At 41.7% G+C, this 19,316-nt stretch overlaps 1 protein-coding gene across 1 annotated transcript; it reads right to left on the reverse strand.

Moving 5' to 3' along the window:
- Window positions 1-14,228: 14,228 nt before the first annotated feature.
- On the reverse strand, window positions 14,229-19,198 carry LOC125280555. The gene is made up of 2 exons (XM_048211159.1): window positions 16,923-19,198; window positions 14,229-16,645 (listed from the first exon to the last, which is right to left on the reverse strand). The coding sequence occupies exon 2, from the start codon at window positions 15,747-15,749 to the stop codon at window positions 14,289-14,291; it is 1,461 nt and encodes a 486-aa protein (XP_048067116.1). The 5' UTR covers window positions 15,750-16,645; window positions 16,923-19,198; the 3' UTR covers window positions 14,229-14,288.
- Between the last annotated feature and the right edge of the window lie 118 nt (window positions 19,199-19,316).

The raw sequence follows: 19,316 nt of genomic DNA on the forward strand, positions 1-19,316 counted from the left end.
GACCATGCTGTCAGCCCTGTAATTCAGCCGCTACACCATATTCCCCTAGCCCTGCGTGAGGGGGTTTCAACGGAACTACAGCACCTGCTGCGAGTAGGCATCATTGAGCATGTGAATGCTTCACCCTGGGTCTCAAACCTGGTGGTGGCCACTAAAAAATCTGGTGCTCTGCGTATCTGCGTGGACTTGCGGCAAGTGAATAAGGCAGTTATTCCAGATAAGTACCAGCTACCAACGACAGAGGAACTCACAGCTTAATTCTATGGCTCCACAGTGTTTTCTAAGCTGGACCTTAGAGAAGGCTATTTGCAGGTGCCCCTCCATGCTGACAGCAGGAATCTGACGACTTTTGTGACACATGAGGGAGTTTTTTGTTATACTAGGATGCCTTTTGGCCTTAGCTCCGCCCCTTCCTGTTTCCAAAAGGTCATGACTTCTGTGCTAGCAGGAATACCAGGCGTCATCATCTACCTTGACGACATTGTTGTGCATGGGCCCACAACACACACTCATGATGAATGCCTCAACAGAGTTTTTGATGCACTCAGAAATCACAGGCTAACTTTAAATGGCGAAAAATGTCTTTTTGCTGTACCCGTCATCGAGTTTGTGGAATTTCCCCACTCCGGTCTAATGTGGAGGCCATTCAGTCCATCCCCGAACCGACCTTACCTGCCCAGGTGGCTTCCTTTCTAGGGATGACGGGCTACTACTTAACCCTCTGGAGTCTGAGGCTGATTTGGGGCCTGGAGAAGTTTTGACATGCTCTGACATTTGTGCTTTTTTCAGTTGTTCATAAACATATAAATGACAAAAGTGTCATTAAACTGTATTCAGCACAAACTAGGCTACAATAATATGTGAGGAACATGTATGTACATGTTTGTGTTTTTGAAGGAATAATGTTTATGCGTGGTTACTGAAAAAACAAAAAACTTAAGTCACTGAAATAAGGCCAAAATAAGTATATTAAATCTGTGTTCACAAGACTTTTGGGTATTGGAGGTTGTAGACTAGAGTTTTTGCTTCAAAATTATGTAAAAATTATGCTGCCTACTCCTTCATATAAAACAATATATTGATTTAGTTTTTGTAAGACACTTTTTGCCAAGAAACACCGTATGCATGGAGGCGTGAATCACCACTGAAAAATGGGCCATTCTCACCTGAGAAGACAAAAGAATTGGATAGTAATGAGCTGAAATGACTTGCATATTAATGAGGCATTTCAGTCAGGTAGGCTGTGAAAAAAACCTTCTGTGATGTCTCAAGCTCATCATGATATATGAAACATACAGAAAAATATTATTACAATATAAAGTAATGGTTTTATATTATACTTTAAAATATAATGTATTTCTGTGATGCAAAGAGTCTGAATATAGGCTTTTAGTTTAAAAGCATGCACATTTGGAGAAATATTGGAATCTCATATGCTTATGTCAATTTTCTATACAGAGAAGTTATATTTATTTAATATTCATTGACATTACTATGAGCGCTGGTGTTTTCAATTCATCCTTGAAGTCGGGGGGGGGGGGGTTTGTGCATTTTTAGTCCACAAATTCATCTAAAAGAAGAAGAGGCTATTCCATGAATGGAGTTTCCAATTCATACTGCAGCCGGAGGGCGCTAAAGAAACAAAAACTCATCTAAAATTCATAAACAGAAGAAAAGAAAACAGGAACTAACTGCATGTCCTCTAGAGCTCCCTAACCATGACTTTTACATTCAGATAAACACTTTTCAAGACAATAAATACACGATTGAGACGATGAATGCATGTATTGCCTCTGAATTTGCGTCTGAATAGCGCTGGCTCTGTGGGCGTGGCCGCATTAGCAGATAATGAGCTGAATCACGGACTTCTGACATGGCTCTCTTTTCATACAGATTACATAAACACAGAAGGTTTGTTTTCGATTTGACTTACATGATTTAAAACCTGACATCTTAACGTTTTTTTAGACATAAGTTTAATTTTTCTGTGATTAGTATTCACTAAGTTACAGTTCATTTTCTGAGAACTATCAGATTGGACTTCGTTCAGAGGGAGAGGAGAAATCACGCATCATGTTAGTTTTCTTTATTTTACAAAAAGCACAACATTGTGTTTTTACTCTGAGTGTATACAAATAAAAGAAGATATTCTATAGTTTCAATTGATATATTACTTATGTCTCTATGACAAAAAATGACGGAGTATTTTAAGTCTGTTTCGCTGCAATGTGAAAAAAACCTGCAAAACGCGCCGGCGCGTTTTTAGACCTCAGAGTGTTAAAGTTTCTGCCTCAGTATTCGGCCGCTACTGCCCCACTGCAGCAATTACCCTGGAAAGATGAGCCTTGGGTGTGGACGCAGGCATGTATGGAGGCTGTGCGTGCTCTCAAGGCCCAACTCACTTCACCTCCCATACTTTCACACTTTAGCACCTCCTGTAAAACCATGGTCACCTGCGATGCATTCACCCCAGCCATCGGAGCTGTATTGTCACAGGTACAGGAGTGCGTTGAAAGGCTTACCTTTGCCTCTCGGGCCCTTAACCCAACAGAACAACGATACTCAGTGGGTGAACAGGAAGCGCTGTCATGCTTATGGGCATGCAAAAGATGGCACCTGTACTTGTATGGCCGCCATTTCACTCTGAGGACAGATCATCATGCCTTAGTGGCATTGTTGACAACATCAGGAACAGGTCACAGACCACTGAGACTACATCGCTGGTATGACCAGCTCCATCAGTATAATTACAGCCTTCAGTTCATTCCAGGTCGTGAAAATGTGGTGGCTGATCTTTTGTCTTGCTTTGTCCAAGCTCCAGAAATAACAGAAGACTTTAGGACTGACACAAACATCATCCAGCTTCTACACACACCTCTGCAGTGTGTGGTATCACTACAGGAGCTAAAAACTGCTTTAGAACAGGACCCTATCTTCTCTCTGCTCCACACTTACATCCGAGAAGGCTGGCCCTTACATGTCTCAGAAGAGCTGAAGCCATTTGCCCGCATCAAACATGAACTATCTTGCTGGAATGACATGTGTGGCATGTGGGTTTTGCACTGTGGTGCCAGGGCCCCTTTGTGCAAGTGTGCTTGAAATGGCACACGAGGGGCACCTGGGAATAGTGAAGCTCAAACAGCGTTGCCGGGATAGAGTCTGGTGGCCGGGCATAGACAGAGAAATCAAACTTTTAGTTAAAGACTGTTCAGCCTGTCTCGTGAGTGGAAAAACAGGCAACCCACCTCCCCCGCCCCTCCAACCCCTGACCTGGCCTACTCATCCTTGGCAGCACCTGCAGATGGATATCTGCGGTGAATTTCATGGGGTTCCCCACAATCAGCGATAACTGGTGGTAGCATATGATTTGCATTCCAAATGGCCAAAACTAATCACCACCAGCTCAGTCACCACTCAGGTCATTGTGAACTTTCTGGACTCGTTCTCCCGTTGGGGCCTTCCACAAATGATTGCAACGGATAATGGCCCTCAGTTCATCTCAGTGGACTTCTCCTTTTACCTGGAGAACAAAGGTATCCAACACATCTGCACCACCCTTTACCACCCCCAGGCCAATGGGGGAGTGGAACGTTTCCACCAGTCCTTGAAAAATGGCCTTAGGGCACACCTGGCACAAGGGTGTTCTTTCAACAAAGCCATTCGTCTGACATTGCTACACTACCGGGCCTCACAGCATAGTACCACTGGGGTCTCCACTGCCTTCCTAATGTTGGGTAGAACTCAGTTTGCCACTGGACAGACTTCACCCCGCCACACCCAAGGGGTCCTCCAGGATGCCCGTCTCTACGCGTGGGTTTGAGTCGCTTACTGCCCTTCTTGTAGTCGCTCTTACCTGCTCTCTTCTGAAGAATGCGTTATGGAGATTCTGTATTCAGACAGGGTTGACTAAGTTTGTCCTACATCAGACCAGGTCGGCCTCCCTGGTGGCATTGGGGGTGACTTCGTTCCACTCTAGTGCCTGGCCGGGGCTCCTTTCTCGGTTCCCTGGCCACATTCCCTTTAAGGGACCACTTTTTCATGGAAATGTTGGTCCCAGATGCCTTGAGCAGCCTTAGTAGGCTTTCTATGAAAGGCCTCTTTTAGGCTCAGTCTGGGCTGTTGGCCGTAGGGAATGCTGTCACTGACAGCCTGGTGTGACCTGAGGGTGAGTTGCTAAGCATTTCCTTCGAAACTGCTCGACATCTGATCAGCCATATTATTTGGCATGCACTCTCCTTAACACTCTGAGGTCTGAGGTATCGCCGGCATAACCACCTCGGTTTTTTCCTTACTAGTGTGAAAGAGACTCAAAATACTCCGTCAATGTTGCACATACAATTAAGAGCTATACGCCATTTTAATCTGTGGAATATCTTCTTTTATTTGTGTACACTCAGAGTAAAAACAAAATGTTGTGCTTTTTGTAAAATAAAGAAAACTAACATGATGCGTGATCTCTCGTCTCCCTCTGAAGGAAGTCCAATCTGATAGTTCTCAGAAAATGAACTGTAACTTAGTGAATACTAATGACAAAAAATAACACTTATGTCGAAAGAAATGTTGAAATGTCAGGTTTTAAATCGTGTAAGTCAAATCGAAAACAAATATTCTCTGTTTATGTAATCTGTATAAAAACAGAGCCATGTCAGAAGTCCATGATTCAGCTCATTACCCGCTAATGCGGCCACGCCCACGGAGCCAGCGCTATTCAGACGCAAATTCTGAGGCAATACATGCATACATTGTCTCAATTGTGTATTTATTGTCTTGAAAAGTGTTTTGAATAGCCATAGTTAGCGATCTCTGGCCTCTGTTAGTTCAGTTCCTGGATTGTCACATGACCTGTTCTTCTTTAGATGAATTTGTGGGCTAAGGGGCAGAGCGCCCTCCGGCTGCAAGTATGAATTGAAAACAGTATCCAGCACTCATAGTGATTACAATAAATACTGAATAAATATTACTCCTCTGTATAGATAACTGACAAACATATGAGAATCCATCAATTTTTCTCCAAATGTGCATGCTTTTAAGCACATTAAGAAATTATGGTCAATATAAGATTTTAAGAGTCAAAATGTGAATCTTGAGTCTTAGATCTTTTTGATGATGTATAGTTTGTCAACTGCACATTAACATTTAGGCTATATAATATAACAAATATAGTAACCTATATGAAATGCCATAGAGGTAGGAATGTTCAGATGCTTTGATTCACAGAAATACATTATATTTTAAAGTATATTAAAGGTGCCCTTGATTAAAACATTTAATTTACCTTGGCATAGTTAAATAACAAGAGTTCAGTACATGGAAAAGACACACAGTGAGTCTCAAACCCCATTGTTTCCTCCTTCTTATATAAATCTCATTTGTTTAAAAGACCTCCGAAGAACAGGCAAATCTCAACATAACACCGACTGTTACGTAACAGTCGGGGTGTACGCCCCAATATTTGCATAATGCCAGCCCATGATGTTCCCAACATTATAAAAGGCATTAGACAAGGGCAGCCAGTTAACGTCCGGAGCTGCACACAGCCAAATCATCAGACTAGGTAAGCAAGAACAACAGCGAAAAATGGCAGATGGAGCAATAATAACTGACATAATTCATGATAGCATGATATTTTTACTGATATTTGTAAATTGTCTTTCTAAAAGTTTCGTTAGCATGTTGCTAATGTACTGTTAAATGAAGTTAAAGTTACCATCGTTTCTTACTGTATTCACAGAGACAAGAGCCGTCGCTATTTTCATTTTTTAAACACTTGCAGTCTGTATAATGCATAAACACAACTTCATTCTTTATAAATCTCTCCAACAGTGTAGCAATAGCCGTTAGCCACGGAGGACAGCCTCAAATTCACTCAGAATAAAATTTTAACATCCAAATAAATACTTTACTCACATAATTCGAAGCATGCATACAGCATGCATGATGAACATCTTGTAAAGATCCATTTGAGGGTTATATTAGCTGTGTGAACTTTGTAAATGCGCTGTAATTTAGTCGACAGCTGGTGTGGCAGGGAGCATGCGATTTAAGGGGGCGGCGCCAAGTGTAAATCAGTGCATTGTTAATGATGCCCCAAAATAGGCAGTTAAAAAAATTAATTTAAAAAAATCTATGGGGTATTTTGAGCTGAAACTTCACAGACACATTCAGGAGACACCTTAGACTTATATTACATCTTGTGAAAGAACATTCTTGGGCACCTTTAAAATAGAAAAACATTATTTGGTTAGAGACTTAAGACTTTAAAATAAATAAATAAATAAAAATTTGTCCAATCTTTTGACTGGTACTGTAATCTAACATAGGGCTATACAAAATTTTCTTCACATCATGTGCGATAATACGTGCATGCATAAGATCACAAAAATCATGTTTTTTTATCAAGAGTGGACAATAATCTTGTTATCAGCATGATCACAAAAGTTTTTTTCACAGCCTACCTGACTGAAAGAGCTCATTATTTATGCGGGTCATTACAACTCACTCATTATGCGATTCTTTTGTCTTTTCAGGTGTAAATGACCCATTATTCATGATGATTCACCCCTCCACGCATACTGTGTTTCTTGACAAAAAGTGTCTTAGAAAATTTAAATCTCTCTATTGTTTTATATGGCAAGAGTAGGCAGAATAATTCTTACATCATTTTGAAGCAAAAACTCTAGTCTACAACCTCCAATACCCAGAAGTCTTATGAACACAGATTTAATATATATTTTTTGGCCTTATTTCAGTGACTTAAGTTTTTTGGTTTTTCAATAACCACGCATAAACGTTATTCCTTCAAAAACACAAACATGTACATACATGTTTCTCATTATGGTAGCCTAGTTTGTGCTGAATACAGTGTAATGACACTTTTTCCATTAATATATTTATGAACAACTGAAAAAAGCACAAATGTCAGGGCATGTCAAAACTTCTCCAGGCCCCAAAAATCTTCAGACCCCTGAGGGTTAAGCATGGCGGCGTGGGTATATCGTTCCCCAAAGCGTTCAAACGCAGAGCAAGTTCCCTTTCAAAAGGGAACATCTCAGGTTACATATGTAAACATAGTTCCCTGAGAACCAGGGAACGAGACTCTGCGTTTCCTTGTCATGCTTCGGTCTGCCTGCCTGCAGAACAGTCCCTCAAGACGATAGATGTTGTCTGTTTCTCCAGGCGCCCCTTTTATAAAGCCGGGTCGCGCCATATTTAGTCATAGGCTGTCACCGGCCAATAGGGATTGGAGTTGTTGAATAGTTTTGCTTTCAGACATCGGGTCACGTATGACGTTCCCCAAAGCGTTCAAAAGCTGAGTCTCGTTCCCCGGTTCTCAGGGAACTATGGTTACATACGTAACCTGAGACGTTTACTTGTTTTAGTAATTTCCTTTATTCCTTATGACTTTTTAGTAGTTTGTTTTCTAATGTTCAGAGTTGATCTATTTATCAGAGTATATTGCTTGTCACCGTTATTGAGATTCATACACTGATTCTTGATGTCTGTGTGTGCCTAACAGAAAGATTTTTTTTTTGTTATCAGAACAACTTTTGAGAAATCCTTTGGATTATATTGAAAAGGCTGAATCTTCTGCAGTAGAATCACAGTGCTGCTGTGATCAATAAAGTAAATCTAACTAAGAGATTTGGTGATTCAAGTCAAACAATGATGTAAAATAATTATGATGTAAAAAATTATGTAAAAACATAAATAACTCCACCTAATCATCTTTTCTCTTTGCTTGTCTGGTTGTCATAACAGTTGCAACAGACCAAACAAAATCTAATATTAAAAAGTCACGGGTGAAGAGACTAACTAAAGCAAACACTGATCTCCATAATGGTAATTCATCATATTTTGTATTTGTGTATCAATTTAGGGCATTTTTGTGTAGAATTTTGCAAAAATCATTAAAAAAATATTGTGAAATTGTGAAAACTGAATCAGTTATAGTGTGTTAGCAACCGAGAAACACCTAGAAAACAGAGTATCTTCCTGCAGGGGGAAGGAAGTCAAATGCTTTATCCTTCCTCCCTGCATTGCGATTTCGCACATGACGGGTTTTCTTAAAAATCACATGACTTTCAGAAAATGGGCATTGACGTCTTCAGTATCCTATAAATAAGCATTCTGATCCAGTTATTTGTCTAGTTCTCCTCATCTGCTGAAGAAGGCCGGACTGATTCTGCTTGTTTACATCTGTGTTTACAGTGTTCAGAGTTTACATTATGAATATTAAGTCACATCATATTATGTGTGTTGTGTATAAATTTAGGGCATTTTTGTGTAGAGTTTTGCAGAAATCATTTAAAAAATGTGAAATTGTGAAAACTGAATCAGTTAGAGTGTGTTAGCAACCGAGAAATACCTAGAAAACAGAGTATCATCCTGCAGGGGGAAGGAAGTCAAATGCTTCATCCTTCCTCCATGCATTGTGATTTCGCACATGACGGGTTTTCTTAAAAATCACATGACTTTCAGAAAATGGGCATTGACATAAGTATCCTATAAATAAGCATTCTGATCCAGTTATTTGTCTAGTTCTCCTCATCTACTGAAGAGGGATGGACTGATTCTGCTTGTTTACATCGGTGTTTACAGTGTTCGGAGTTTACATTATGATTATTAAGTCACATCATATTATGTGTTTGTGTATCAATTTGGGGCATTTTTTTGTGTAGAGTTTTGCAGAAATCATTAAAAAACAATTGTGAAATTGTGAAAACAATCAGTTCTAGTGTGTTAGCAACCGAGGAACACCTAGAAAACAGAGTATCATCCTGCAGGGGGAAGGAAGTCAAATGCTTCATCCTTCCTTCCTGCATTGCGATTTTGCACATGACGGGTTTTCTTAAAAATCACATGACTTTCAGAAAATGGGCATTGACATCAATATCCTATAAATAAGCATTCTGATTATTACATTCACGCCTTCCCGGACTCTGTTTCCCAGAATCCTCCTGTTCCGCACACCTGTCTGCACTTCCCTCATCAGTCTTCCCACCATCTCCCCAGATTCCCAGCACCTGTTATCCTCGTCAGCACTCCCTTTAAGTTGGACTCACTCCCTGCACTCCTTGTCCGTTCTTGATGTTGTATAATGTGTGTTATGCTATTTGATAGTCCTGGATTGCTAATAAAGCCTGTTACATTGTGGATTTCCATACTCCATGCCTCCACGAGACCACTCCAGTCTTCACCGAGTCCGCTCCGAACCTTGCCGAGCCCGCTCCAGTATCTGTGGGGCTTTTGGTGGAGTATGAGGGGATGAACTGGGCCCCATCATCAGACCTCTCTCCAGCCCTCACCGAGCCCGCTCCATGCACCGCCGAGCCCACTCCAGCCTTCGCCAAGCCCGCTCCAGGCGCCACCACCGATCCCGTTCCAGCCTCCGCCGAGCCCGCTCCATGCACTGCCAAGCCTGCTCCAGCCTCCGCCAAGCCCGCTCCAGGCGCCACCACCGATCCCGCTCCAGCCTCCGCCGAGCCCGCTCCAGGCGCCACCGCTGAGCCCGCTCCAGCAGCCCACGAGCCCACTTCAACTGGCGAGCCCACTCCTCTCCACGAGCCTTACGAGCCCCCCCTACATCTCCCGAAATATTTTTTGAGGGGGGGACAGGGACCCGTGGGTGGAGAACATGTGGACGCCACACATGTGGGTGGGGCTGACGACCCGCCATGGCTGCCCTCGGTTCCAGACCCGCCATGGCCGCCCACGGCACCTGACCCGTCACGGCCGTCCTCAGCTTCAGACCTGCCACGACGACCTGCCCTGGAGACCTCTGCACCCGTCTGCACCCCCCGCACCTGCCTGTAGGTCTCCAGGGCGCCCACCCCCCCTCCCCGTTGTATCATCTGAGGTGTGGGGACAAGCCTACCGGGGAGGGGGAGGTAATATTACACTCACACCTTCCCGGACTCTGTTTCCCAGAATCCTCCTGTTCCGCACACCTGTCTGCACTTCCCTCATCAGTCTTCCCGCCATCTCCAGCAACTGTTGTCCTCGTCAGCACACCCTTTAAGTTGGACTCACTCCCTGCACTCCGTGTCCGTTCTTGTTGTTGTATAATGTGTGTTATGCTATTTGATAGTCCTGGATTGCTAATAAAGCCTGTTACATTGTGGATTTCCATACTCGCCTCATCTCTGCAGCACAGCACAATAACAGAAGAACGGACCAAACCACTAGAAATCCATCAGGAAAAATGGGCTTTTTCTGTGTTCCTGGCTCTCCCGTACCTCCCAAGCCGTCAACAGCTTCGGATCGCCTCTGTGGGTTCCGGCAGGATGGTTGTTCGCTGGAGAGGTATGTGGAGGAATTTGTCGAGCTTGCTTATTTGGCGAATTGGCCAGATGCATGTTTGAAAGCCTGTTTTCTTGCTGGAATGGATTAGGACACGATTCATTTTAAAGAACCTGCCTGTTAATTTTCCCTAGTTGATACAATTAATCTGATTCATCTCTCCAGCCCTTGCCGAGCCCGCTCCATGCCTCCACGAGACCACTCCAGTCTTCACCGAGCCCGCTCCGTACCTTGCCGAGCCCGCTCCAGTATCTGTGGGGCTTTTGGTGGAGTATGAGGGGATGGACTGGGCCCCATCATCAATGGAAGTGATGTCTCGTACTCATTGAAGCATATGCGCGAGACATCACTGCCGTTGTCAGAGCGCGATCAGACCTCACTAACTGAGTGCTGAATGCAGTTGGACGTAGTGGTGCTTTAGAGGTAAAAAATGATATAATACTGTTCGGTTTCTCTCACAAACCAATCGTTTTGTGTCTTAGGACATCAATGTGTCGTCACGAGCCACAGGGTTTAATTTGGATTTGTCTGTGCATGTTTTTTTTTTACTCTTATAGACGAAGTTCCCACTGACACGCATTATATGACTGACAGACGGCAATGGTTGGAGTTAAAAATCATCATTTGTGTTCTACTTATGAAACAAAGTCACCTACATCTTGGATGCCCCGGGGGTAAGCAGATAAACATCAAATTTTCATTTTTGGGTGAACTATCCCTTTAAGACTAGCCACACTGTTATTTGTGAGGGGAATCTGCAGGATGAATTTTCCAAGACCACTCTGTGCTGTTCTTGGCTGCTTCAGTTTCTAACTTTACCTTGTCTTGTCGTCCTAGGAACTTATGAAGATCTTCAAGAACAGACTTGGCCCCTATGAAATTTGATCCTGAGTCTGACCACAATTTTCTTGGATGTCCCCTTAAAGCTGTAAATCTTTGATATGCCAGCAGAAATCCTTCTGTTGATTGGTCACTGACAATATCAGTATGGATGGCTCTTGATGCCATGCAACAGAAGACAATTCCCCAAACTTTGAGTCCTATCCTCTTCTTTACCTCATCTTTTACCACATAAGGTCCAAACAAATCCAGAGTTGTGAACTCAAATGGAGCAGCTGGTTCAGACCGCTCTGGTGGAAGATCTCCCATAATTTGTTGGCATTGCATTGCCCTTGCCTTTCTGCAGGTCACACAGCAGTCTACAGATTTCTTAGCTAGTCTACGGCTTTTTACCACCCAAGCTTTTCTTCTCATTCTCAACAAAGTTCCAGCCACTCCTTCATGGTTTACTTGATGAGCTTCCTGAGCCAGCAGCGTAGACACATATGCATTATAGGGCAAGATTGGAACTGCCGTTTTGTCTTCATTGTAGATTTGAATTCTTCCTCCACAAACTAACAGTCCAGAAATGTCATCCTTATACACTGCCAACCTACTATGAGTAGTATCAGGAAATACCACATTCATTTGGGCTGCTAGAAAAAGATCTTCAAGGAAAGATTTTACTTTAAGTTTCTCAAGGAGGATTGCATCTAGTCTTCCCTTGGCCATAGATCTGGTTAATACTGCAGAGAATGTTTTCTTCTGGAGTTTGTTAATACTCTCTCTTGCTGCAGTTGCAACTTTAACAGCTGACTTCATTGGCCAGTCCTTTACTGGCCACTTCAGGAACACTGGCCCTCTTTGCCATGCAGAATCTTCTTTGAGGTCTTTTGGACTACCTCCTCTTGTGATAATATCTGCAATGTTTAAGTCACCTGGGATCCACCACCAGTCTTTAACAGGTGTTGTTCTCTGGATTTCTCCTATTCTATTTGCAAAAAATGACTGGTAGCCATAGCTAGCCCGCTGAATAGCTCCCAACACTCTTTGGCTGTCTACCAGATGGAACCATTGGTCAATCTCCACTTGGCAATGCTTCTCGGTGTATTTTCTGAGTCTGGCTGCATAAACTCCACCACACATTTCAGCCTTAACTGCTTCTCCCTTTTGATCCAAAGGAGTCAATTTGGCCTCACCTCAATGCCTTGGTCTGTTTCCCACCTGAAATATGTTACAGCTCCATAGGTCTTATCACTCCCATCAGAGAATGTTATTGCCAATGGTTTCCCATTCCAGCCTGCAGGTGTTAAACCTCTGAGGAACTTTATCTTGCCAAGCTGAACATACTCTTCAAACAATTTAATGACTTCTTCTCTGAGGCCTTCTGACAGTGGTTTATCCCATGTATCTTTGGTCAAGTTTCCACGTCCTGCTTCCTGAAATGCCTTTCGTACAAGAATAGCCCCTTTGTTTGACAGGCGTTACCAGGCCAATCAGATCATACAGCCCCGCCACCTGACTCAGTAGTTCCCTTCTAGTCAGAGGATTAGGAGTCTTGGCCCTGACCTCCTCTTTAAGGAGGTTTTGTCCTACTCTCATCTTCTTTTTCCACTTGGAAAAATTAATTGAGGTCATGATGTAGAGTTTATCTTCCTCAGCTAGATACCCAAGTCCAAGGGCCTTGTTGTCCTTATCCCTCAGCTGGTTTGGAAGTTTCAGGATTCTATCTTCTTCTGCTGACTTTACTGACTCTCCATCAGTAGGCTTCCAACTTTGCTCTGACCGAACCCAGTGCTTCAAGAAAAACCCTCCAGCTCTTAGGATCTCCTCAACACCTTCTGCTATTTTATCCAGCTTTTTCCGATCATCGTGGGATGTTAAAATATCATCTACATAACTATCCACTTCGATAACTTTGCACTCTTCATGTAGATGATAAAACTTTGTCAGTTTTGCCGTTTCTCGCATGGCTAACTGTGCAATGCACCCTGCTGGTCGGTCACCGATATTAACTCTGGTGATTGCATACTCTCCTTTTTCTTCACTCTGATCCTCTCTCCACAGGAATCTATGCAGATGCATTTCTTTTTTCTCCAGCCATACAGAGTTATACATCTTCCGGATATCTCCTAGGACAGCATAAACTCCTCTTCTAAACCTTAGAAGGACAGCTCTGATTGGATTAAGAACATCTGGGCCTTTCAAAAGAAGATCATTCATACACACTCCTTTAAATTTCTGACTGCTGTTCCATACCAGGCGGACTGGAGTAGTGACTGAGTGAGGATTTGGCGCAATCAGGTGACTCACATACCACACAGGTCCATTCCAACAATTAATTACATCCTCAGTGAGCTTGATTGCTGCTCCTCGCTCCACCATTTCATGAATTTGAGTTGCATAAGCGGCTTGCCATTCTGGCTCCCTCTTGAGCTGCTTTTCTGATCTCAGAAATGTTGCCTCTACTCCACTTCTATTATTAGGAAGGGAAGCTGGATCTTCAGTCCATGGGTATTTTGAATGCCAATGAGGAGACTTGCTGTGCACCACATCTTCTACGTAGGTAAGACACTCTTTTATAATCTCAAGTTCTCTTTCCTCCGCCAGTGTCATCTCCTTACCACCTGGCTGACAGTTTCCACAGTGACAGGCTCCACACATCGGTTCACAAGCTGCCCCAATGCTATCCCATTTCCACCATTCCAAGAACTCACGGTTGCTAACAGCTGCAATGTTTGTCTCAGCTCTAGTTTCTTGAAGTAGTTGGGCTGACTTAGACATCACTTGCATTTCAGATCCTCCCACTGTCTCTTCATATTTTACTGCGGGTGTTCTCATTGACCGAGCGAAATGTGTTTTGGACTTGTATGCAGCTACACAGATTTCTTCAAATAAGTCTGGATGAGCTCCGCCTACGGTCTTTCCCAAAGGACTGTCCCATAAGACAAGATCCTCCACAATCTTTACTCTTTGTGGGGCTAATCTCCCTTCTCGATGGCTAATAAGTTCAATCTCTTTAGGTCTTACCAGCTCTTCAAGTTTGACTTCTGGGAAGAATCTCTGCAGTTGCTTAGGTTTAATGACTTTATGCACTTTAGCAATTTCTTCCAAGCCATAACAGAAGCTCGTGCGCTCTTTCTTTGTCCTCATCAGTCTTGACTCTGACTCTAAGAAGATATCGCTTGGTTTTCACCTTGATGGTCATTCCAGCAACTCCATGCACTACCAAAGTGACATCTTCGCTCCTTAACCTCAACCTTTCTGCAGCCTTGTGGGTTATAGTTGGTATCTGATGCAAGGTCTACTAAAGTTCCAATCTTCTGCCCTGCATTAGCTGTAACTTTCATGAGCATCATCATGACAGGTAGTTCTTGCACTCTACTTTCCTGTAAAAGTCCAACTTGGGTTTTTCCAGTGCCAGTTACTACTGCGGCTTTGTTGTCAAAAGCATTTCTACATCGCTCAGCCAGCTCTGGGGAAAGTTCAGCTAAAACCTCCTCTTGTTCTGCGGTTAGCACATTTACCTTTCTACTGTCTTTTAGAGGCCTTTTCTCACTGCCACTTGTGGATTCTCGTCTTGGACAGAGAAAATAATGATGATCAGGTGCATTTTCTCTTCTGCAGTCCCTATTTTTACACAAGAATGTGTCTCTGCAGTTGCGGTCACCCTCATGACATCCAAGGCATTTTTTGCATGCCCCAATCTTTCTCAGAGCAGCTTTCTTCTCAGCTAGCTTTAGCTCCTTAAACTTCTTACAGAAGAAAATCTTGTCTTTATGATTTAAAGCTCCACACACAGTACAACCACCATCAGAATCTTTCTTTGTGGTTCTTGTAGATGCATACCTCCTTTCAAATCTATTTTCTGCTTTATCTGGTCTTTCTACCTTGTCTGTGATTCTGAGCTGTTCAAGTTTCTCAAGAATGTCTTCCTGTTTCTTTAAAAACTTCAACAGGAGGTCAAAGTGATTCCCTGAAGTTACACCATTATGAGGGTCAATCATGAAGATAAGCCAGTCTATTTTTACAAATTCGGGCAGTTTACTCTCAATAGACTTGATAACGAGAGGGTTCTTTATTGCACCAGTGTTCCCCAGATCTGTCAGGTCGGATAAAGCTTTTTCAACAGTCTGGATCAATTCTATCACTTTTCTGAGTTGATTGCCCTTTACAGCAGGAATTCTCTCCAGTTCTTCAATAATTTCCATGGCAATTGTTACCTTGTTGCCATATCGATTCTCCAGCACTCTAAACACATCCTCAGCAGTGCTGTAACTTGATAGCCTCAGATCCTTAACAATTCTGTCGTCCAAGCTGTCTAGGAGCTGGATTTTCTTGACCTCTACTGATCCAGTTGGTTCTCCTTGTTTCTGCAAACTTTCCCAATCCTTCTTCCAGTGAAAGAAATCTCTCTTGATACCACTAAATTTAGGCAAACTAGTTGGTTTTATTCTCACAACTGGTGTGATCGGCATAGTTTGGAGAGCTGTGTTTGGGCTTACAGGACTTGCAAGTTGAGAACGTCTTTCAACATTACGTGCAGTAATAAATTCACTGTTTCTTGAAACAAGTCCATTATTTTGTACTTTTAACTGCTTTACTCTTCTCTCAAAGTCCTTCTTCTCCATTCTAGGAATCCATCACTCCCAGCTGGATAGAGTTTTGACTGCTCTGTTCACAAGCCTTTCTAAATGAATTAGTTGAACTTCATATCCTTCACAATTGACACCAGCAACAGGTATTGAAGCAGAATGATCACAAGCTTTCTCAGCTTCATCTATTGCAGCAGTCAATTCCTCTTGGCCATATCTTTGCCACAAGTTAATTTGGACCATTTTCCGCACCTCTTCAAGCTTTGTCTCTCAGTCACTTACAGTTTTCTCAATATCCGCTGCCTGCTGCATTTCAAGCTCCACTCTCTCAGCACTCTTTGCATCAGCTCCCTGCTCTGCAAACAATCCCATCTTATAGTCATCATTTGCATCAAAAAGTGCTCTTGCACTACAAGAGAGTTTCTGGAACTCCTTCCCGAGTTCAGATTCAATCATTTGGCTTGACTGCCGAATAAAAAGGTTTAGTTGCTTGGTAAAACACATCTTTGCAGTGGTTCTCTCTCTTTTAAGTTGGTCCACCGTTTTCCCCAAGGCTTCTTCTGCCATCTTTTTTTTCCTCAAGTCAAACGATATGTCGTCTTTAAACAGCTCAATTAATTCACTGATGACTTATATTAACAATGTTAATTCTTGTCCCTTGCGCCAGCTTTGTTTTCTGGACCATCAGAAGCCTTTAATCTTCTGATCCACAAGCTTGGTTATTAAGTGTCAAGTTATGTAGGGATTCTTCTCTGCCACAATGTTTGCCCTAACTTGACAGTCAACTCTTGAGTGCGCATGGAATAACTCAAAACATCCTTTATCATCGAAGCAATTTATTTTCAGTAACAACTTGATCCTTATTTGCTTTTCTTCACAGGTTAATTCAGATGTTTAACTCAGATGCTTAGTCAGATGTTTAGCTTAATAACCTACACATAGAAACATACAAATATATAAGTTACTATACACAGCAATGAGATCAGTTAAAGATCATTTATACTACAAACAATGTTAGAGTACTCATAAATCACAAAGTACAATACATAGCAGTGCAGTTCAACCACAACACTAAATCAAACGTGCTCACTGCACATGGCCAATTAGCATATTAAATGCTAAAACTGTTAGCATTAACAAACAACTTGCAAGACACACAATTGTTCTTTTAAACAGTCTGTAGTCTTAATAAATTGTTCTTTTTCCTACCAGTAGCGTCTCAAAGTTGATGAACACATTGTGGCTTTTCCCAACTGTCTTTGACCAAACTCAGCATGTGGTTTCTTCCAAACTCAGTGGCTATATCCATGCATGCTTTAGCAACCCTTCTCCTTTGGTTTTATAACCAGTATTAGCACCAACTTGGGTAAAAGAAGCGCATTCACTGCCAGCAGAGATCCTCTGCACACTGATTATCAAACAGGCACACCTGGTTCTATGTGACATGTGGAGATCCAATGGTCAATCAGCTTCCTTGTTCCTTCCAGGTTGCACTATGTGTCCATAACCAATAGTATTCATTCATTTTGATCTCACATCAAACCTCATCTCATCTGATAGATTTCCATTCTTTATTTAACAATAATGAATACAATTTTTCCTTAGAATTTCAAGTTTAACTTAACAAGAACTGAATTGTTGATATCAAGAATTCATATCCTGAGAATGAATAAAAGTCAAAGCGGCTTGCCATAAAGTAGCACACTCAGAGGAAATCTGAAACATGATCCTGAAATTGTGTCCATATCTATCACCACACTTGCTTGTATTTTCCTCATTTATAAGTTTTTTTGGATAAATGCATCTGCTAAATTAACAAATGCAAAATACTCTTTAATTACTGCGATTCTTTTCTTGCTATATATTTTTTCAAGGAATAATTATTGCTCAAATTAAGAGCAACATTTAAACAGTTCTTTTATTGTAAGATACTGATAATATTATAATAAATAACAAATAACCAAAACATGAATATTTATTGAAAAATAATGTGCACAGTTACTAAGGGGCTGTTTAGGGCTGATTATTGTATTATTAAGCACTGCCACCTAGAGGCCATGCAGAAAATGCTGCGTATCATCCTCAAGGAAAACAAAATGAAACATTCGTGTTACGACATTAAAAAAATATTACTCTTCTCTATTATATATCTGGACTCATCATCCATTACATTTTTGTAGCCATACATACATACTGTTTGAAATCATACTACAGTTTTTTTCATATAGGTTTAAAATGACTTATATTATCAGTTTCAAAACGACCATTGCATAAATAAATAAATTTTTAAAAAAATCACACATTTGAGCTCATTAGTGGAGTTGCACAGGAATACTACCCGAGTATCTCTGCATCACAAGTGCACTGCTGTACCAATGAGCAAAGCAATTTTGTTGCATCAGAAAAAAAGAAAAAAACGTATAAAGAGTTACGTATATAGTGGAAATATTAAAATCAATTTGCTTGCACGTCATGCACTATGAAAAAGTGCTTTGAGGTCGTAATATTGTGTGCAAGGAAAGGTTTTGCAAAAATGTAGATAGAGTAACATTTTGCAGTGAGCCATGGGTTACAATAAGCAGTAGAGCAAAAAATTTGGAGTCCTAAAAAAGGAATAACACACCCATTATTTTTAAGAGTTTCTCCTAAATCAGCAAGTTAGGAGCTGCTTTTAGCCTTAAGATGACTTGTGAGTATGGCCCCAGGGCCCGTATTTATCAAGTTTCTCAAAGTGCCATTTTTGTCTTAAGTGCTGAGAATTCATGAAATTGAATCCTACTTTCAAACGTAAGTGTAAAAGCAAGTTATCAAATTTCTTAAGCTAAAATCCCTATTACTCTCCCAGTTATTTAAGAAAAGCTCGAGAGGTGTCTCAAGTGTTAGGAGTTGCCAGAAGGGGCTTGTGATGGCACTGAGGAGACAGATGTGCGCACATCTTTCAGGGGAGTAAGAATGTTTTCGAAATGTTTGACGGCGAGCAGTTAATTATTTGGGCAGAGCAGGCATCATCTTTGTCAAGGCTGATTAATGTTGGGCTGAATTGTTTGACTAATTCTGCAAGCAGCAATCATCTGGCAAACAGGAGCAGTCTGCCCAAGTGCCTTCATTCCCACTGCATGTGGCCCAGATCATCATTCCATGTGCCAGATGTGGGCCGACACAAAGTTGCTATCTGGGTCTGCTCACACTCAAAAGAATGAACTTTGTCCTTCACAAATATAGTACATACTTTTAGGGCATATTGTAAACAGGCGAATTTGGATCCAGCAATATTCAAAATGAGTACCTCAATTGAGTTCCGGATGCAGTTAATAATGTCTTCTGTTTCGCTCTCCTTCATTTCTACAGAAATGGTCAAAGTTCACCGAAGTGTAAGGAGAAAGACAACAAATATTTGCATTCAACTCGGGGATCTAACTGAGTAAAATGACATACGTGATTAATAATATATTATTTAGAACTTTTTAAAAACAGATGCAGACAGAAGGTAGATAACACGTGCATGTATTTATAAAGACCCACAGGTGGCGCTGTCGGCCAATGAATCCATTTGAAAAGAAGGATCAAAAAGCCATATTAGCATATAACAACTGCACAACATTT

Source organism: Megalobrama amblycephala, linkage group LG12 (assembly GCF_018812025.1).
Source record: "Megalobrama amblycephala isolate DHTTF-2021 linkage group LG12, ASM1881202v1, whole genome shotgun sequence".
NCBI classification, from domain to species: domain Eukaryota; kingdom Metazoa; phylum Chordata; class Actinopteri; order Cypriniformes; family Xenocyprididae; genus Megalobrama; species Megalobrama amblycephala.

Coding starts and splice junctions, on each gene's coding strand:
- LOC125280555 (XM_048211159.1), bottom strand. CDS start 15,749: ATGGAGAAGAAGGACTTTGAGAGAAGAGTAAAGCAGTTAAAAGTACAA.